The 22591-nt window shown below is 37.2% G+C and overlaps 1 protein-coding gene and 1 long non-coding RNA gene across 7 annotated transcripts; one reads left to right on the forward strand and one right to left on the reverse strand.

Annotated features, from left to right (window-relative positions):
- Window positions 1–3425: 3425 nt before the first annotated feature.
- Window positions 3426–12072, reverse strand: LOC306854671 (interferon-inducible GTPase 5-like). Of its 6 annotated transcripts, none has more exons than XM_079392870.1 (4): window positions 12004–12056; window positions 7623–7719; window positions 7151–7186; window positions 5227–7051 (listed from the first exon to the last, which is right to left on the reverse strand). In XM_079392870.1, exon 4 carries the CDS (start codon window positions 7046–7048, stop codon window positions 5885–5887), a length of 1164 nt encoding a protein of 387 aa, XP_079248996.1. In that variant the 5' UTR covers window positions 7049–7051; window positions 7151–7186; window positions 7623–7719; window positions 12004–12056; the 3' UTR covers window positions 5227–5884. The 6 variants fall into 6 exon arrangements, with proteins under 6 accessions (XP_079248995.1, XP_079248996.1, XP_079248999.1 ...); XM_079392873.1 differs by having other exon boundaries at window positions 5227–7063; window positions 12004–12030; XM_079392869.1 differs by lacking the exon at window positions 7623–7719 and having other exon boundaries at window positions 3426–7063; window positions 12004–12060.
- Window positions 12073–13277: 1205 nt separating this feature from the next.
- On the forward strand, window positions 13278–19055 carry LOC306854933. The gene is made up of 3 exons (XR_013782877.1): window positions 13278–13300; window positions 17527–18079; window positions 18192–19055. It is a non-coding gene; the product is annotated as an uncharacterized lncRNA (long non-coding RNA).
- Window positions 19056–22591: the final 3536 nt, after the last annotated feature.

Below are 22591 nucleotides of genomic sequence, written 5' to 3' on the forward strand. Positions count from 1 at the left end.
ACTTTAGCCTGGAAATTTGCCAGGAGTCAACAACAACATGTCTTGCCTTAACTGTAAAATTGTCAGAACAGAGAAAAGATGTTAATGAAAAACAAATGTGAGTTTACATTCTCTATAACAAGTAGTGTTTAATTATTTTACAAACATCACACAGTTGATTTTGTAACTTTGGTGCTTGTGTTTATAGTTTTAAAATAATTACATCCTTGGAAATAACTGAAGTATATGCAAAATAGAACAAAGTGTTACAGAAAACAAATAAAATGATAATCTGTACATACTAAACATCCTCAATCAGTCCTCGATGACTCAAACATTCTAGTAGTTATATTTATCTATGTGTAACTTGTCTGAATGGGAATTAAATCAATATAAACTTGTGTATCAGATTATGCTTTATGCATTTCTTATCAAAGATATTGTAAAAACAAAATTCTAGTATTTTTTTAATTACTGATGACACTAAAATTGTTATTTATTATATAAATACTGTGTTTGTTTCATTTGTATTTTGTGTACAAGTTTATTCAAATCCCAAACACTTGTTAAAAATAAAACTGATTATATTTGGTCATACAACTATGGTGAATGTATTTCTTCAGACAATAATTTAATCTGATTTGAGTCAGTGCATGCTACAGATTTATGCTATAATTTATTTCTGAAACCAGTTTTATAATTTTGTTTTAGACTCCTCTCAGATATATTATATCATTAGCAACTAGAATCATTTAAGCTGTACCATCTAGCCTGCTTGACTATGATACTAAACTACCCTTGAATTTAACCTTGTCGGTAAGTGGAACAATCTGATTAATTTTTAATTAGGTAAAATAGACACCAGCTTGGCCAGGTTTGGAGACCAGCCTGGCCAGGCTGGGAGACCAGCTAAAACCAGCCTGGCCCGGATGGGAGACCAGCTTGACCAGCCTAGACAGGCTGGGAGACCAGCTAAAACCAGCTATTTCCAGCTTAAACCAGCCAACCAGCTTAGGCTGGTTTAAACTGTTTTTTTCAGCAGGGAAGAAGACACTCTAGGCTTTACTATTCATCACCCAGAGTTGATAATGCTCAAAAGATAAAAAGTTATAGACACTGACGTGCCTTGAAAAATATTTTTCCACACCGAATGTTTTTTTATTTCATATACAAATACATGAAATAGGTCCTGGAGCAATCCAGAAAAGTAATGGGTTGAAAGCCATGTGTCTCATGAGTTCATATTTAAAATTTGAAGACGATACCATGAAAAATGATATTCCTGCAATATTTTTTCAGAAACTATTTATAGTCCCCCCCACCCCCCTGTTTGAGGAAAAATAACCACCAAATGGATTGCAGAATTATACAAGCTATTTTAGTCATTATACATATTCCTGCATAGTTTTTCAATTATAGAATAATAGACAGAATTTTAGACATTATATAAGTGATTTATTTGAGCACTAAAAAAATACAAAAATAATTGAGTAATAAAGGGAAAAGAATGCTTTGTATATAGTATGTATACTGAAGTATTCTGATTGCCAGACATAAACTGATATTGGCAGACATGGTCATACAGTCAGTAATCACACACTGATGTGCTTCCTGATGTGTATAAATAGTTTCAGAAAAAAATATTGCAGGAATCTCATTTTTCATGGTATCATCATGAGACATGTGGCTTTCGATCCATTATTTTTCTGGATTGCTCCAGGACTTATTTCATTTATTTGTATATGAAATAAAAAAAACATTCAGTGTGGAAAAATATTTTTCAAGGCACGTCAGTGTCTATAACTTTTTATCTTTTTGAACATTATCAACTCTGGATGATAGATAGTAAAGCCCAGAGTGTCTTCTTTCCAAAGATACCTAATTTGTTTGTGTAGCACACTTTGTCAGGAACTGTTACCATTTAATTTAGGTATGTTATTGAGGCCCCAAATGGGGAGTGATGGCTAACAGGTTAACAACCTGGAGCTTAACACGCTCAAAACTGAGATGATCATGGACTTCAGGAGAAACCCCATGCTCTCCCCCCACTCACCATCATGAACAGCACTGTGACTGCAGTGGAGTCATTCAGATTCCTGGGCACCACCATCTCCCAGGACCTGAAGTGGGATATTCACATAGATTAAAAAAAAAATTGTCAGAAAGGCCCAGCAGAGGTTGTACTTTCTTCGCCAGCTGAGGAAGTTCAACATGGCGGCACAGGACTTACTGAAACAGTTCTACTCTGCCATCATTGAATCCATCCTCTGCACCTCAATAACTGTCTGGTTCAGCTCAGCTACCAAATCTGACCTCAGAAGACTACGGAGGGTAGTCCGGACTGCTGAGCGAATCATTGGTACAACCCTCCCCACTCTTCAAGAACTGTACTCATCCAGAGTGAGCAAAAAGGCTGGTAAAATCACTCTGGACCCCTCACATCCAGCACACTCCCTCTTTGAACTGTTACCGTCTGGTCGACGCTACAGAGCTCTGAGCACCAGAACGACCAGACACAGGAACAGTTTCTTCCCTCAGGCAATCCATCTCATGAACACTCAACAATTAACGTGGAACACACAACTATAATACACTATCCATTCACCACACTCACTAATTTTATTTTTATTTTCTCATTTCTAATTTGCACATACTTGACCTGTACATACATAGTTGTCTATATTATATATTGTGTTTTTGCTGCTTTGTACATTGCCTATTTGTATATTATTCTTTTATTATCTGTGTCCTGTCCTGTTGCTGTCTTTCTGTTGCACTGTGGAGCTTCTGTCACTACAACAAATTCCTTGTATGTGTAAACATACTTGGCCAATAAAGCTCATTCTGATTCTGATTCTGAAATCGCTCTGAAAAATGCAAAAATAACCAATTCCTCTTGTTGATGAACTATGAGTGCTAGTAGTGTTTTCAGTGACGTGCCACTTGTCCATATCTAATCACATCACATCTCAAAATCATATTTTCTGTTCATGCATATTATGGTTGACATTATCAGATGGCCTAATAGATTATTGTCACTTTAAATCAAATATTTGTTCCATAAACCCTTAACTATGGAGATGACACGCTGGTTTAGAGCAGTGTTTCCCAACTTTTCCTGGAAGCACACAAAAACTCACGTTTTCAATCTCCTCTTAATCAAACAGACTTGATTAATGACAGTAAAGTTGACTTTGATTCAAGTCATTGGCTCATTGGTAGAGACTTCACTATTTGAAAAGGATGGGTCAGATAATATACACATCTATAATGTGTACCGTTGCTGTGAAACTGGGTTCAAAACACTGGTTTAGAGCATCCGCTAACACTAGTAATGGTAGTTAGAGTTGAGCGTGAGTCACAAGTAACTGAGTCTCTTGAGCACTTGAGTTTAATACACAGAGATTCAAACTAATGCAATGAGACAATTACAGATCAGAGGAAGTGCTTTAGTGGGCATTTATGTGAAAGAACATGTTTCAAATACACATTTCACTCAAATTACTTTAAGATTTCATGGTGTTCTCAGTAAATTTCACTGGCTCTTATTCTTTACACATGAAAAGAAAAACTAAACATCCGAGACAGGCCTTTGAATAACAAATATATACAATTTTGGGGGTGTTTTCAAGTAACCCACAAACTGATAACACAAAATAATGTGATTTATAATAAAATTACATAACACAAACTGATTTACTTGAGTTAATCTATTTGAAGCAATTCATCAAAACCTGCAGCACGTATGCATATAAAAATGACAGAAGTGCTGCACTCGAGTTGCTTGACATTATTACATGGATTATTGGATCGTCACCACTTTAAAACACATATTTGGTCCCTAAACCCTTACTTTTGAAGTCGGTATACTTGTTTAGAGCATTGTCTCCCAACCCTGCTTTGACACAATCTGTATTGTATAAAGCACTATAGAAAATCCTTGATGTTTAACTGAATGAGGAAGAAGCCTTTAGATCAGGGCTATTCAACTTGTTTCATTTGTCGTCTTAATGTCTTTTTTTTGGGGGGGGGGGGGGGGGGGGGGACTAAAAATAGACAAATATTATACCAATAATAACATCTATGAAAGGTTAACATTAAGTGCTATCGATGACTAATAACTAATCACACATTTTTTATGTAATTGTGATCAATTGCATATTAATATATCTATTTTATCATCATTTCACAGTGAACAACATAAAGATGGCATGTTTTAAATATGGTTTAATAGCATTTTTACTAGGTATGTACTATTAATGAAGGCCAGTATCATTGATACCAGTAATTTTACTGGTATCTCTGCATTAATTTTCCCTCAATTTTAGCCATTAATTATAGCCATTCAACATTACATTATAATTGAAAGCCATTATTTTTAACACTTAATAAGCTCTGAAAAAATATGACTTTTAATGTAAGTGAACTTAAAACAGTCTTTGCATAAACTATAAATTGGATAAAGGGCAAATGAGAGTTGATGGATGAAGCCATCAGGAAAACCAGAGAATGCAGTTATGGAGAAAGTAATTTAACCACCTGAGTAAAACCATCAGTGCCATTTATAACATTGTCTATAACTTATACTAAACCTTGTTTCATTTAGTTAAATGTTATACTTGCACTGCCTTTGGTCGGGTCGAGTGTCCGGAATGCAGTCTCAGATGAAAGTCTTAATGGTTTCAAAGTTTTGGATCCCGATCACGTTCTTCCGGGTTGAAGAGTAATGAATTCCCAAGATGTTCTCAGGTAGAAATGTTCTTCCAAGTAGTGAGTGGAAAAAGAGCTAAGAAAGAGATCTGCTGAGGTACAAGGAGCTTGGTTGAATGGAAAGACAAGGCCGCAAAGGCCTGGCACAAAACTTAAGGTGTTCAGAAGAGTTTTAGCTTACATCTTCCTCATCCTCTTAGGATCTAACAGAACCGCAGACTGCCGGGGCATCACTTACGTGAGAGCTTTATCTGCTATAGAGGTCACACATCTGGGGTGTCAAATACCCAATGGATTCATGGATTTTTGGAGGGAAAGTTTTACGATTCTTTGTCTCTGAACATAGTAATTTGCATAGGTAATTCAGCTGGGTTAATGCACAAACTTTTAAAGATTTTTAGGACACTAATATGTTGCATAGGTATCAACATGTAATATTCACTGTGCTGCCATGTGATTGGATATTTGTGTGAACGAGCCGTCTATCAGGTGTACCTAATAAAGTGGCCAGTGAGTGTAGTAAGTATATTTGTAAAGTAGGTAATTTATTAGTCAAGACTTTTAGTATAATTAAGTAGATTTAGGAAAAATGTTATATTAAAACAACAAATAATATTGGGAGTATAGTTTAACTGCATATACAAACAGTTATCACAAAGAGCCAATAAAAAACATTTTGTATTTTATAATGTGTGAGACATTATACATGGTTATATTTGATATTGGAAAAAAACAACAACCCAGAATTCATCAATGAAAATGAAAAGTTAAAGTTTTATTGTCATTTACCACAGAAAATCCAACTGAAAATATTTTTTTAATTTTGTTTAAAACAGATTATTGTATTTGAGATAAAAGAATCAGTAAAAGTAATGGGAAATTATAGCAATGGATAAACGAAGAAAGTGCAGTAACAAATGAAAGTGATCACATATTCAAGTACTGTATATGGTTTGCATGCACATTGGCATAAATTATTTTAATATTATGAAGAAAAACTCAGCACATAGGCTGTTACATGTTGCACTGTCAAGTATTTATTCCTTGTATGTAGGTGCTGCAGATTTTATACCATTATAATTTAATATACTATTTAGTATTTTCACATCTATGTGTAAAAAAAAAAAAAATTTATTTGTACTACTGTCCGTTCAAAGTTTTTTTTTTTTTCTAAACCCCATATCAGCAAACAATCTCAATGAACAGAAGCAAGCCCAGCTTCTTTTCTGATAACTCGAGCCGTATTTGCCAGATCATTCACTCCTTCTCTCAAGAGGTACTGAGTGGTAGCAAAGGATATTCCTGCAGCAGCAGCACTGCCTAAACCTGGAAGGAGACTCGCCAAATATTCAACAGTAGCAATGCCAGCGAGCGCAGCAGACACTTGCAATCTGATCAGTGCTTTTTCTCGGATGGCAGTAACAAATTTAGATTTGGCCATATCTTTCAGGTGGGGCTTGTTAACCTTCTCTGAAAGCCTTGTCAGTGACCTATCATCCAAACCAAATGCATAGTAGCACCTTGTGAGGAAAAGCACGACCATGCCTGCATCACATGCTGCTGATAGGCCAGGCACTGGGATAACTGCTACACCAGCAGAGGCAAGAGATACAGCCCAGATCATCCGTTCAAACATCTTGATCTTCTTCTCAAGAGATGCAGCAGAACACACCGGCCAGGCTTGTAGAAGAGCATACTTCTTGTGTTCTGGAAGATCATCTTCGAGAGCGTTTTGAAGTAATTCAAAATCATATTCTTCTAAATCATGAGACGATATCAAGAAAACTTTGGGGTTTCCCAGGTCTTTCAGGTTTTTCTGACAATCCTCTCTTATTAAGGAAAGAACTTTCTGCTCATCAAATCCTTTTTTCTTTTTCTCTGAAGTCATGTCATTGTCAATCTTGGAACGAACAAAGTAAAAGCTTTTCTTCTGTTTTCTTATTTCTTTAGCCAGCATGATGTCATTCTCTGTGAACCTCTCTGAGGCAAGTATAATGAAGAAATCATAGGTGTCAAACTTGACATCTTTCAGGTACTTTTTTGCTTTGAAGCTTGGGGTTCCTATTCCTGGCAGGTCCCAGATATTCACATTTGGCATTCCAGGATGTTCATACATGGCGGGCACCGTTGTAGTTTCTGTGAGTCCAGTAGGTGCTGCTCCAACATCTTCATCCTTTAGACCTCTAAGTACACTTACAAAGGAGGATTTTCCTGATCCTGTCTTTCCAGTCACAGCGATGTTAAGTGAGACATTAAGAAACTGGTCAAATTTTCTTTTGGCTTTTGCTGTAGCCTTTTCCAGAGTGGACTCGCCCGATCCCTTGATTGCATCAACAACAGCAGGGTCTTGATTTTCCATGTTCTGAACGGCAAACTTAAACATTAGTGAATGCTCAGAATTAGAGACATGATTCTTATTTAAATAATGTAATTTAATAATGTAAATGAAAATTCTAATTACCTGAATTTCTTGGTTCCAGGAGGAGTAATGAAACACCTGGTTTAAGTACAGAAATTGACTATTAAACCAATATGACTCAATTGTGCTGTCAACACTGAACAACAATCATAACTACAGAGTCAACAGACAATCCCAGAGATCAAAAGTAGATTTATTTTACTTAAATATATTATTAGAATTAATTTCATGATTTTGCATCCAAAAGTATTGGAACAGTAAAGACAAAATTACTCTGTTGGCTGTGGAGTCAAGACATTTACAAATATGATTAAAAGATGAATATGAGACAAAACTACAGAATGTCACATTTTATTATTGGGTGATTCAACACATAGATGTTTAACCAGCTAAGAAGTTCAGCACTTTAAGAAGAGTTTCATCCCTCTATCTGATGTGAACATAAGTATTTTAACAGTTGCCTCACAGGTCTTTCTAAAAGCAGGGAATGTGTCGTATCAGTTATATCCATTACTTCTGTATTCTGAATCTTGCAATCGATGATGACACACACACAAACCAGGATGAAGATGAGGGAGCTGACTTTGAGAGAAAAGCAAGCAATTTGGATGCTAAAAGAAAAGAGGAAGTCAGTTAGAGCTCTAGCAAAAATGAAGGGCATGGAGAAATCAAGAGTATGGAAACCAGCAGCGACACCAGCAACCAACAACTACCTGATCGACTGAGAAAACAACAGTAGTTGATGACAGACAAATCATAAAAGCTGTGAAAATGAATCCTAAAAGACGTGTCTGTAAAATCACCAACAACTTCCAGAAAGCTGGGGTGATGCTCTGACAATCTACTGTCCTCAGGAGACTTTGACACAGAATTACAGATGCTACACAGCAAGATGCAAACCTCTGACCAGCACCAAAAATAGAAAGGCAAGATTAGAGTTTGCAAAAAAGCACAAAGGTGAGCCAGAAGAGTTTTGGAACTATGTTTATGGACCGATGAGACAAAGATGAACCTTTATCTAAGTGATGGGAAAGCAAAAATGTGGAGAAAAAAGGGGAACGGCAATGATCCCAAGCATACAGCCTCATCTATAAAGCATGGTGGAGGTGGTGTCATGGCATGGGCATGCATGGCTGTCTCTGGAACAGGCCCTCTCAACTTTACTGATGACTTAATGTATGATGACAGTAACAGAATGAATTTGGAAGGGTACAAAACCATCTTGTCTACCAATATTCTAGAAAATGCCACCAGATTCATTGGGAAGTGCTTCATATTGCATCAGGACAATGACCCAAAACACCCTGCCAGTTCAGTCAAGGAATTTATAAGGGCAAAGAAATGGAAAGTCTTAGATTTCCCAAGTCAATCTCCAGATTTAAATCTGATTGAACATGAATTTCACCAGCTGGAGAGGAGAGTAAAGGCAGAAACCCCCAAAACAAGCAACAATTGGGATTGGCTGTATTAAAGGCTGGGAAAAGCATTTCAAAGGATGAGACCAAGAGTCTGGTGATGTCTATGGGTCACAGACTCACTGCTGTGATTGTGCGCAAGGGATCTGCAACTAAATAATAGCTTTTAATCTTTTATATCTGCCTTATGTTCAACTGTCCCAATACTTATGCTCACATCAGATAAGAGGGATGAACTCTAAAAGTGCTGTTATTTTTATTTGGTAAAACATGTATGTGTTGAAACAGCTAATAATAAAACGTGAAATTCTGTAGTTTTGTCTCATATTCATCTTTTAATCATATTTGTAAATGTCTTGACTCCACAGCCAACAGAGCAATTTAGTCTTTACTGTTCCAATACTTGTGAAGGGCACAGTATGTTAGTGTTGTCACGATACTGGAATTTCTAACTTCGATACGATACCTTGAAAAATATCGATACTCGATACCATTTTCGATACCACGGTGAAAAAAACTGCCACAATATTAAGGGGGTAATTTTTTTAATTTAAAGATAAATGTAACAAGTCGAGAACATGCGGTATATTTTACATGAACAAAAAAAATGTCTTGAGGTACTGCATTTGTTGATTTATTTATTAATCTTTTATTAATCTTAGTTAATTGAAACTAACGTTTACTAATACATGTACTAATTAAAATCCAAAGTTCTATTTGTTGATATTCTCATTTGCTTCATAACCAAAATATTTCCAGATATAGGGCCCTATGAAATCCCTTTTATTTTTCCCCAAATTCCGTTTTATTTTTTTCTACATGCAATTTTTTCCATTTAAATTTTTCTGGATTCCGTTTTTTTCCCGTTTGAATTTTTCTGGACTCTTTTTTTTTTAATGGTCAAATTAAATGCTATTAATCTAAAAGCATGTCTAATTCATTAAAATCATGAAAATTATACAATTTAACATTTAATTTATTAAAAGTGTAACAAAAATGACACGTTTAGGGCCGTATGAAATGTTTTATTGTTACCAAATTCTGTGTTTTAGCATGTCTATTAGGCTATTTGAATGCATACAAACAATTTGTATTTATTCTTACAGTAGCCTTATGAAATGTGTTTTCCCCCTCAGAAATTCTGTGTTGTGTATTTAAATTTTACTGGATATCAGATGAAGGCATAAAACAATTTTAATTCATTTATATTTGAATTAATGAAAATTAAACATTTACATTTTTGGCAAATGAAGGGGATTTACTATTAAAATTAAAATATTTTGTGATTATTTCTTTAAAAAAATTAACAGTAGTAGTAAGTAGTAGTATTATGTACATTCTACTAAATAATAGTAATTAAGTTAAACCGAACTTTTATTTTGACGGGTTTCCGTGAATACTTCTAAAGTTCTGTGTGTGTATGATATGAAGCTAGTTTTACTCGAATTAAATGGTAAAATGCTGGTAAAGTGCCATTCAGATCAGTTCTGGAGATATTGTTGATGTATGTATGTCCTCATTGAGACGGCAGACGCTGAAATCACCGCGAGCGCCACATTAGTAAACAAAACCGCACGCGCAGCACATTCACACAGAGACGCGCAGAACATGCAGGATTCATATTTAAATCGACCTTTGCACCTTAATATTTACAGATACTAGTCCTTATCGCGATTTGATTTAAGTGTAATGACCTACTTTTGATTAATTCATCCAAACTTTTACAAATTTGGTGACATTCCGCGTTAAACTGTAAATTCCGTTTTTATGACTGGATTCCGTGCGCGTTCTCTGCATCGCGGAGATCATAGATCTCTACAGATAGCGCTCCTGCTGTGTTCTTTAACAACCAGAGCAGTCTTTCTATTCACTTCACTTTTGCTATTTAACCAGAGCGAAGGAGACGAGTGCGGTCACGTGTGGTGCTTGTCCACGCGCCTTTGGAGAGAAGTGGAAGTGACAGCTCGGCTAGTATCGGTGTATCGATACTTCGGGAAATTAATATTGGTACAGTTCAGATATTTCAGTATCGATATTTATCGAAATATCGATATTTTTGACAACACTACTGTATGTCATATACCATTTGGTCATATTATAAGGTGTTGCATTTTCAGTGTACCCTTAACTATTTTTAAACATGCAGTGAAATTATGTAAGCTGATAAATTCCAAATGTAAATAGCATAGCCAGAAAGTTTGAAGCAGTTTGAAAAGCTTGAAGATTCAAGATTTTAAGATTGACGTTGCTTTAAAGGAACACTCCACTTTTTTGAAAATAGGCTCATTTTACAACTCCCCTAGAGTTAAAAATCCATGTATTATTCGTTCATTCGGTTTTTTTTATTTAATATTGAAAGTAGAAAAATAAAAAGAAATAAAAAATAATTCAGCTTAAATTTTAATTTTTTGTTCAGGGGTAGAAAAACGAATAAACAGCTTGAATATTCGATTTCTACACATGGGCGTGAATTAAACGCCCCTTTCTACTGATTAGCACTCACACTGAGTGTTGTTGATAAAAAAAAAAATATTCACAAACTATTGCCATTACACAGAAATTACATAGGAATTGCCTAAAACCAAGATTTGCATTACAATGGATAAACTTAACTGATCGATAAACTCAATATCCATAATATTGTATACACATTATATTCACGTTTGTCAGGGATTATAAAGCATTCAGAATTCCTCATGATTGACTTAAACCTATATAGCATTATAGATTTGACATTTCTATTTCTGCTTAGTCATGACTGATAAAGTGTCATGATGTTATTGTATAAACCCTTAAAACTTGGAAGTGTCATGGTGCATTATAAAACTTCATTTACCTTAATAATAATATAGTATATTAATTCATGTTATAATATATTATTATTAACAACAAGAGGTTAAGAGTTATAATAATAGTTTTTCTCTGAAAACTAAGACTAGTTAGAGTTGTTAATCTCAAAATTAAGAATAGTTCATGTTAAAACAAATGACAAAAACTGTGTATAATTGTAAAAACAGCACAAATAACATTCACTTATTCACTACCTACAGTGACTCATTCACATATTCATTAATCAGCTTACTCTTTTTAAGTTACTAACTGTGGTTTCAGAAGCAGTTATAGCTATCAGTTCATCCCACACAATAGGATTCAACAGCGGGTATAACTGAGACTGTGTTTCAACTATACCCCGCACAATGACATTGAATGGCACCATTAAATATGTCATATTAAAGATCATAAAATTCAGTTTTACAATCATTGAAGGACAAAAGGTTACAGAGAAAAGGAAGTAAAGTTCTTGCCTGTAAAAATATACTTTCGATATCTTTGGCTGTGCCGAGTCACTGCCTTAAACAGTTTCTACTGCAAACATGTAAATAAATCTAAGCTACAAGGTACAATAGTCGTGCTATCTAAACATACAAGGGGTGATCAAAAACTTAAGTTTATGGCTATGATAAACAACGGAAAACTTACTAAGTTCCTGTCCTCTTCGGGGTAATATTAGCTAGTCTGCTTGTGTAATGAAGCAGTATAGCACTCTTGCAGGGGCGTGTCTACGTGGTGGCCAGGGGTGGCACCGGCCCCCCCTGAAATTTGGCTGGCCACCCCAGGTGCCCCCCCTACCAGATGTCTTGCGATAGGCTTGTTTTCAGTTTCTAACTGCATCTGGCGTATCTTGGCATGTGTAGGCAGCTGCCTAGGGCCGCTTTCTTCTCTTCTTTATTAATTTTAGGCATTTTAGCGTGATCTAAATGACAAATGTCGAGAGCGCATAATGTTACGCGATCATGTAATGCGCGAGCACGAATCTCTCCACTCGCAAGCGGATTTCCTTCACTCGCACAAAACCGGACGTGTGCTTTTAAATCTACATTGTTCTTTTATGAATTGGCTCGGGTCTCACTCAGATATTGTGTGTATGTTCAAACGTTAGCCTCGCATCACTGAAGACCAGAAAAGCTTTTTTTTTCTAATTCAAGTGAAAAGTAGGCTTGAATTAGTTTCTCACTAAATGGAAGCAAGCTGAATATAGTTAGCCTTCTCTAGTTATTAATTTTAATAACCTGTTACCGTTCACCAGAGCGACGTCGCACTGAACGCTCTTTGTTTGCATGTGTCATTGTTTTCTAATAGAATAAATGAAACGGGACAAAGTTAATCTTGACAAACTATATATCATTCTGAGGGTCTAAGCCTCAAGCATCGACGACAGATCGCTGTTTTTCGATGGAAAGCTGATAAGGAATGTATTTGCTACATTTGTGTAAGCAGTACACATCCAATTCTCGCGAAATTAGACTTATGAGGTGTCATGAAGCATTTTGATGATAAAAGTAAATGCTATCAAAATAAGAAGAATACAGTTATAAACATCTCTTCATGTACTATTTTGCACATGATTTCAAATTACATCATAAATTCAAATTTTGTTGTTTTTTCCACATTTAAGGGGAAATTTCTCATTACCGCAACGTGTCCATGACTGGTTTTGGGTTCTTTGAGATGGAAATATTTATAATTAAAAAATAAGAAAAATAAAAAGCTTCAGTGCATGTTATAATATAAACATTTACAGTAAAGAAACATGTGGTATTTGGTGATCATTGGTAAATGTAGTGACAATAATAAGGAATATAAATGTGTCCAAGACAAATTTTCTCATCCTCCGCAACAATTTTCAACCATTGTTTAAGTCATCTAGGAACTAACATTTTCAAGGAATTTTGTTGGAAGGGACATAATTGACTGTGACACTCAAGATGGCTACCAGGTAAGCAGTTGTTATTTTTTCTCTCCAGATAAAAATACAAATTTTGTTTGTCATAATACATACACGACTTTTTAGTTCTCATTACCGAAACATGAGTTTGTGAAGTTTTAAAAAATGTTTCCGTTTTAATTTTTTGATTACTATCTACCCCATTATGGTCTAAATATAAAAAGAGAGGGAAAGTTTAGCTAACCCTCATTTAGCCTCCACAGTTAGCAAGAATGTTTAAGGACACTCATCCTCCGCAACATCATTATCATACACCGCAACAATTGGAGGCCTGTTGCGGTGGAGATACTCAATGTTTCGGTAATGAGACACAGACGGTAACACTTTATAATAACTGCACACTAATCATTAGTTAAGCATTAGTTAACAGTTCATTCATCATTTATAAAGCATTAATAGACATTAATAAGCAGTTTATAAATACGGCTATAAATGCTTTAATCTTGACTTATAAGCATGTCTATAATGTGTTTAATAATTGTATTTTCATAATTTATTAATGATCTCTGTATCATTTTTAAATTAAGTATTGCATTTTTTACAAACCAGTTATTTAGGTGTTGTCATTGATTCATAAGATCACTTAGAAAGTGTAAGTAAATGTAGTAAATTCAGGTAGTTATAAAGCATTTATTAGTGATCAGTTGACTATTTTTGTGAGCTTGTCATGTAAAGTGAGGACTAGTTATGCTTTGTAAAGCATTTAAGGAGATTTAAAGGCTCACTGATCTTCTAAACAGAAAAAGGAAAGAAGCACAACACAGTGATACAGAACATATAAATATTTAACAGCCTTTTAATCTCCTTTGTAAATGCTTTACAAAGTATAAATAGTCCTCACTTTAGATGAGCTCACAAAAATAGTTAACAGACCACTACTAAATGCTTTATAACTACCTGATCTAACCATGAATTACAGTAGAAACATGTTAATAAAGCATTTATTGACACACTAAGTAACTATTACTATATGTCTGAATAATAATATGTATGAATGTACATTTAAATAGTTTATTAATCATTTACTTACACTTTCTAAGTGATCTTATGAACCACTGACAACTCCTAAATAACCTATTTTGTAAATAATGCTATACTTCATTTAGAAATGATAAATTGATAATTAATAAAGTATGAAAATACAAATATTAAACATTATAGATATGCTTTTAAATCAAGAATACAGCATTTATAACTGTATTTATAAACTGCTTATTAATGTCTATTAATGCTTTATAAATGATGAATTAACTGTTTACTAATGCTTAACTAATGATTAATAGTGTACAGTTATTATAAAGTGTTACCAAACAGACTTATGAAGGAGGGACGTGCACTATAACTCTTTCTCATTTCAATATAACTTGATATTTGCCTTAACACTTCTTGAACAGATAAACAAAATAGCTATTACAACCCCACCCCCCAGCAGGAGTTAGTAATGTTTCATTTTTATGAAGTGCTCCGACAAAAAGCATTATGAATGCAGTATAGGCCACCTACTACAGGTCCTTTTCAAAAAATTAGCATATTGTGATAAAGTTCATTATTATTCATTATTAGTACACGGTGGCTCTGGATGTTTCTACTCCAGACTCAGTCCACTGCTTCCGCAGGTCCCCCAAGGTCTGGAATCGGTCCTTCTCCACAATCTTCCTCAGGGTCCGGTCACCTCTTCTCGTTGTGCTGCGTTTTCTGCCACACTTTTTCCTTCCCACAGACTTCCCACTGAGGTGCCTTGATACAGCACTCTGGGAACAGCCTATTCGTTCAGAAATTTCTTTCTGCGTCTTACCCTCTTGCTTGAGGGTGTCAATGATGGCCTTCTGGACAGCAGTCAGGTCGGCAGTCTTACCCATGATTGCGGTTTTGAGTAATGAACCAGGCTGGGAGTTTTTAAAAGCCTCAGGAATCTTTTGCAGGTGTTTAGAGTTAATTAGTTGATTCAGATGATTAGGTTAATAGCTCGTTTAGAGAACCTTTTCATGATATGCTAATTTTTTGAGATAGGAATTTTGGGTTTTCATGAGCTGTATGCCAAAATCATCAATATTAAAACAATAAAAGGCTTGAACTACTTCAGTTGTGTTGTAATGAATCTAAAATATATGTGTCACGATACAGAAACGAGGTCTGGGTCCAAGAATGCAGGGAGGTGTCTTTAATAAAACAAACTAACACACAGGCCAACACGGCACAATAAACAGAAACCAAAACATAAGCAGATCTAAGAACATGAAGCAGGACATGAATCACGGGTAACAAACATATAATGAAAGCACACAGAGTGGTGAGAAGGTGGAAGCTATATAGTCCGTGGTGATGGGGATCAGCTGTGGGTGTAATGATTAGCCAGGTGTGTGCAATGAAACAGGTGTATGCGTGTAATCCTGTGACTGGAGTCCGGGAGGAAGGGAGATGGCGACCTCTGGTGGGGAAGGGCAGACCTGCAGTCCGGCCTCGTGACAGTACCCCACCTTAAAGGAACGGCTTCCAGACGTTCCCCAAGATCCAACAGTCCGGAGGGGGGTGAAACAGTGAACAGGGGGAGGGATGGCGGGCCAGGTCCGTGTGGGGGCAGAGGGTCTGGAGATGGAGGCAGCGCAGGAAGCCAGGGCGGGTCTGGAGATGGAGGCAGCGCAGGAAGCCAGGGCGGGTCTGGAGGAACGGACCAGGGGGGCTTCAGCCCAACAGGAACCCCAGGGCCCAGCCAGGGTGGGGCCGGAGGGACAAACCAGGCAGTGAGTTTAAGAACGGCCTCTGTGGCCGTGACAGGGCAGACAGTGAGTTCAGGAACGGCCTCTGTGGCCGTGACAGGGCAAACAGTGAGCTCAGGAACGGTCTCTGTGGCCGTGACAGGGCAGACAGAGAGCTCGAGTGGAGCCGACAGGGCGAGAAGTTCGGGTAGAGCCGGCAAGGCGAGGAGCTCGGGTGGCGCCGGCAGGGCAAGGCGCTCGGGTGGCGCCGGCAGGGCAAGGAGTCTGGGTGGCGCCGGCAGGGCAAGGCGCTTGGGTGGCGCCGGCAGGGGAAGGAGTCTGGGTGGCGCCGGCAGGGCAAGGCGCTTGGGTGGCGCCGGCAGGGCGAGGAGCACGGGTGGCGCCGGCAGGGCGAGGAGCACGGGTGGCGCCGGCAGGGCGAGGAGCACGGGTGGCGCCGGCAGGGCGAGGAGCTTGAGTGGCTCTAACACGGCCTCCTGGCCAGCAGTGAGCTCTTGGGAGGCCTCCTGGCCTTGTGAGACGGAAGCCTTCTTCCGTCTCTTCCTCCGTTTCCGGGAGCGGGATGCCGTGGCATACTCAGCCTCCACAGTGGGCGCCGCTGCGGCATTCTCGGCCACCTCTGGGGGATAGAGAGCGGCCACCGCCGCCTCGGGAGCGCTGCGAGCGTGCCCCGCCGACATCTCCGCCGCTAACTCCACCCTGAAGGCTGAGCCGCTCACCTGAAGAATCCTGTCGATGTAACCATCCAACGACTCCTCAGGGTCCCAGTATGGTGCTCGGGACCTGAACGGCTCAGCTAGACCACTCCAAAAAAAAACCACGAGACACTCCTTCTCAACGGTCGACTGCCGAGCCAACCCGATGAACTCCTTGGAGTAATCCTCCACGCTCCGATCCCCCTGGCGCATGTTCAATAACCTCCCCGCTGGACCCATCGTTGGTGCTTTCATTCTGTCACGATACAGAAACGAGGTCTGGGTCCAAGAATGCAGGGAGGTGTCTTTAATAAAACAAACTAACACACAGGCCAACACGGCACAATAAACAGAAACCAAAACATAAGCAGATCTAAGAACATGAAGCAGGACATGAATCACGGGTAACAAACATATAATGAAAGCACACAGAGTGGTGAGAAGGTGGAAGCTATATAGTCCGTGGTGATGGGGATCAGCTGTGGGTGTAATGATTAGCCAGGTGTGTGCAATGAAACAGGTGTATGCGTGTAATCCTGTGAGTGGAGTCCGGGAGGAAGGGAGATGGCGACCTCTGGTGGGGAAGGGCAGACCTGCAGTCCGGCCTCGTGACAATATGAAAGTCTAATGTTTATCAGTACATTACAGAAAATAATGAACTTTATCACAATATGCTAATTTTTTGAAAAGGACCTTATAAATGTAATATTATTTAATATTTAATAGTTTTACTGTGAAAAATTTATTTCTATGTCTTTTTTACGAAATGTTACATTCAAGATGGCTATTGTGTATTTTGTTACAGGCAAGCATCAGCTGATAAAAAAAAGGCATCAGCAAAAGCACAGGGAAAAAATATACAGCAATGCAATCCTTCTTGAGGAGTACAAAAGAAAGGAGAGAGAGAGGTCAGGGGACAGGGTCATAATAGGGAAAAAAACGGTCACGGTTCGGTGCATAAATTTACACGGAGAATACACAGTATAAAAATAAATAAAACTCATGTGCAAATTAATTAATGTAATGCGGAACTGCTGTTAGACATGCGGGTTCTTTAGGGACACCTAATCTGTAGCCCCGCCTTAGATCTGAAGCAGGCTGCGATGTAAAGATTGCAATGCTGGAATATGGTGTGTGTGATAGAGAGAGAGGGGAGGGGGGGGGGGGGGGGGGGGGGGTGCGTGGGCGCGATCGAAAAGTCGCAAAGGGTTTATATTTGCCAGTGCTATTCTGCAAAGTGCCACATGTTCTCTGAGGGAAGAGATGAGGACCCTGACAGAACAGAGGCCACCATAGAGGTTGGACAGTGGGTCCTGGTTGAATACGATGGTGACTTGTTCCCTGGTACAGTCACACAGGTGAATTTAATTTCAAGATTTCTGTTAATATGTGAATATTTCTCCAGTTATATTATAGTACATGCTGTCCAGCCAAAATTTGTAGAGACTATAAAAATGTTTCTTAAAACAGATTGCTGAAGGGCAGTATGAAGTCGACACCATGAATTGTGCTGGGGAGAACCGCTTCTATGTACCGAGCATCAGATTTCCAGGAGAAAGGGTCTGGTACTATCGTCAGGACATACGGGACATAATCCCAGAACCACTTCCTGTCACCTCCTCTGCTAGACATTTCTGCATTTTACCTGACATATGGGCAAAACACAAAAAACGCTCATGAATGAGTTACAGTTGGGGGGAAACGTGATTGGTATAAAGCAGTCGTTCCAGTTGTTTGTTTTAGTTGTTTGACCAATCATAAATCGAGTTGCTGCCATTCAAGTTCTTCACATGAAATTATTCTCAGAGAAAAGGCTGTGTGGTTGAATGTCAGGACCAAAGTGTTTTAGCTAAACTAAAATCTTTTTACAAGAGCACATGATGCTGTTACATTTAAATGTTTCTCAGGACCACATGATAGTATGTTACATTGAAAATGTTCTCATGAACACATGATTGTATGTTATACTAGAATTGTAATACTTAAACTAAATAAATGTTCTTTTAAAAAGTGTATGTGTTTTAAATATGTAAAATAGGGTTAGGCATCAAACCCCTTTGTCAACAGTGAATGTGTGAGCTAAATCTCATTTCCGAAACATTGATCCTCATTACCGAAATGGCATCTTCATTACCGCAACATGGATCTTTTTTACAAATTAAGTAATAATTAGATAAAATATATTTTTTTAAATGTATATACATATTATACAACACTACTTATTTAAGGTCTGCTACATAACAAATGTATACGTTATCTTTTAGTGAAACAATTAAATAAAAGAAACTGTAAATCATCACGTGTTTCGGTAATGAGAGAAAATAAGGAAATTACAAAAAATAATAAATATAAAAAAATTATCTCTCCAGAGTTTTACATAGTTTTGAGCATAAGTAATAAGAGTCTACTTAACCATATATTTAATGTAATGTCATGTTGTGGTAATGATAATTTTTTATGGACTTCATCTAAAAAATGTAAATAATTATATAGGATTTTTTTTTTAAATCTTCTAAAAATGATGGTTATAGTAAGTTCAGACCTTAATCTTATATGTGCAAAAAGAAAATTGGCTTCAAGGGCATTTTAAAAATTCTGATGCCTGAAACCTTCTAAACCTGGATTTCGTGAGAATCACCCACGTACGCAGAGTAAAAAAGCCGTACGTACCTTTATCTCTGTAATAACGAGCCACTGCTGAAATCCCAGTTTAGTTAGAGAGGTAAGGGTCCACAGAACAACATCCCAGCGAGCACTTTTAGTCCAGTGAAACAATAACGTTGTAATAAGGATGAATATTCCTTTGTTTACGTTTCATTTCTTCAGAGAGTTATTGTTCGCGTCCGTTATGGAATAAATTACGCTCAAAAACAGCGTCTTGGTGGTAAAAAAACAACACGGTGTTGCAGCATACAGTTTTACAAACAGAATGAGACCGTCGACGGAAAAAAAAAGTCTCAGAAAAGCGGAATATAGATTATTTGAATTTGGCGCTCCCTCCTGCCGGTGTTATGGATCAACTGGGGATCGTGTTAACTTGGGGTGTGCGCGTGCACGCTAATATGTTTACCTGGATTTCCAGCACGGCGACAGATTCGTCACTGCGATATTCCACGGGTCATAGATTAAAAAACGTTTTTCACCGGTTGTATACATTGGCATCAAGCATAATAAAGCGTTTTGATTCTGCGGTGTCTGTACCTGTGTATGTCACGCGGTTTTAGGGAAGTTTACCATGCTCCAATGTCACGCTCACAACCACGTCCACTTTAACATGGGACATTTGTTTCAATGGATGATCAAACTCTACCACGAGCTGAAGTAAAAATGTATTGAAAAATTGCAAAGTCCTTTAATTTTTTTATTGACAAGCCTGTTCATTGAGTTTACTATTGATCTTAATCAAATTATTTATTTTCTGAATGATTATAGATGGGGGGGGGGGGGGGGGGGTGAAGAAAAATACAACGGAGATGTCTTTCACTGAACATGTAGAGAACACTTTGTCTAAAGTTAATTCTAAGTTCATAACTCCTGCTTTTAATTTTAAATATAGGCTTGACCCCTTGCCAGACTATGCTTGTGCTTCCGACCGTAGAAAACATGTTATGAGCAGAGCAGGATTCAAGCCACACTCTTTAATACTGTATGTGTGATGAACACAGGAAGGCATTTTTCCACAATTTATATAAGCAATATATGTCACATGGCATGTTTACATTTTTAAGGTGACAAAGTGATTGACAGGCGTCTAATAAAAGTGAACCATGCTGTAGGATCTTTCTTACTGCCTCATAGCTTCTTTTTCTATTTTCCATACTGTCTTTTTTATGAAAGTCCTGTGACAATCACTCAACAGCCACAACTTTTTTCATGACTGATAGGCAGAGCATGATACTGTGATGATGAATAATTACATATATGGCTAATATTGCAAAAGACAGTAGCTATACATCACTAACTTCATAATCATTTGTTGTTGTGCATGTTACACAAATATGATACCTCTCTCCCAAACATTAATTTGAATAGGAAAACCAATATCTAATTTATTGCAGACTTCTTGAACTAAAAACATGACACAAAAGTCTGTCAGTTTCATAAATAATGACTGTGGGCCTCTTTATATATATTTATTTATTTAGTCATTTAGCAGACGCTTTTATCCAAAGCGACTTACAAATGAGGACATAAGAAGCAATCAAAACCAACAAAAGAGCAACAACGTGCAAGTGCTATTACAAGTCTTGGTTAGCCTAACGCAGTACAGATAATTATTATTATTATTCATTTTTATTTATTTATTTATTTATTTTTTAATAAAAAGACATAGATCAAATAAAATTAGAATAGAGAGTGCTAGAGTTAGAGGGTCAAGTAAAGATGGAACAGATGAGTTTTCAGCCGTTTCTTGAAGATGGGTAAGGATTCGGCTACACGGATTGAATTGGGCAGGTTACTCCACCAGATGGGAACAGTTAATGAAAAAGTCTGTGAAAGTGTTTTTGTGTGTCTTTGGGAGTTAAATATATATAACTTTGAATTATGCCAGTTATCTTCATTTCAGTGGTAACAAACTCACTAACATTCGGATTCAGCCTTTCTGAAGATTTTAGATGACCCTAACACCTGTGAAGAGATAACCCCTGCAAAAAACGTATGATCCCAACTCCGAATCAACATACAAAACTGCAAAATTATCCTTATATTGTAATCATTATGATCACAATCATTGCCTAAACATGTTTGTGCTTAACTGAATGATGTTCACTACCCAGATCCAGCCCGTTTCCAGTCCTGATGGTGCATCAGCTCCTAGAGAAGACCACAACATCTCTGAATGTCAGTAGAGACCATGTCAAGTAGATGTGCCCTACAGACAGATCCCCTGCGAAGACCTCTTCACCTCGACAGTCATCAGCACAACTAAACTGAGCACTGAATCAACGATGAACTGACTTTAACTGATAAACTGACTGTTTACTATTGTCCTCATATTAGACCTACTTTACAGCTGAATTGAACTTTCTTTGCATTGACACACTATTTCAGTATTTAACACTGTTAAGCTCCTTTGACACTATCTTTATTGTATAAAGTGCTGTATAAATAAAGGTGACCTCACTTGACTTGACAGACCTCTATTATAAAACTGTACATTCCTGCAATATGGACATTACATCGACAGTCATTTCTGACATAGCAGACTTCTCTTCATATTAAAAAAAGAAAAAAAAAGAAAAAGCATTTTATGTAAAGCTGCTTTGAAGCTATGTATTATTAAAAGTGTTTGTGTGTGTGTGTGATTTTGCTTCAACACCTATGTATATATGTTTGTTGAACATTCCCTATTCAGGATAATTCACTGCATCTTATCTGTGTCACCAACTCGAAATTATATGCATAATGCAAAACTATAGCTTGTTTATCACTCATTCTTTAGCAAAATATAAAAAAAGAAAGAAAATTAAATGCTTGACTTTCCTTTGACCACAGCAATATTGCTGCTCAAATTCATTTACACAAATTAAGTAATATTTTTGAACAACTGCCTACACACGCGTTGCAAAGAAACAAAGTAACACCTTATTTAATGCATTTTCAGGTGTCATTAGAAAGAAAAAAAAAATTATATATATATATATATATATATATATATATATATATATATATATATAAACGAATGCAAGTTAGCCTAAACAAATTAATCTGGACGTGGTCAGGGACGCAACTTGAAAACCCATTAAAACTTCCCTTAAACCGCGTCAGATACATTGGAATATGGACAGGGGAACAACAGAGTCCAATAATGATACAAACATTCACAAATAATGTGGAAAGCTTTGAAATCTGTTCCGTTTAAAATTCCC

The sequence above is a fragment of the Barbus barbus genome (genome assembly GCF_936440315.1).
Source record: "Barbus barbus genome assembly, chromosome: 3".
Lineage (NCBI taxonomy): Eukaryota > Metazoa > Chordata > Actinopteri > Cypriniformes > Cyprinidae > Barbus > Barbus barbus.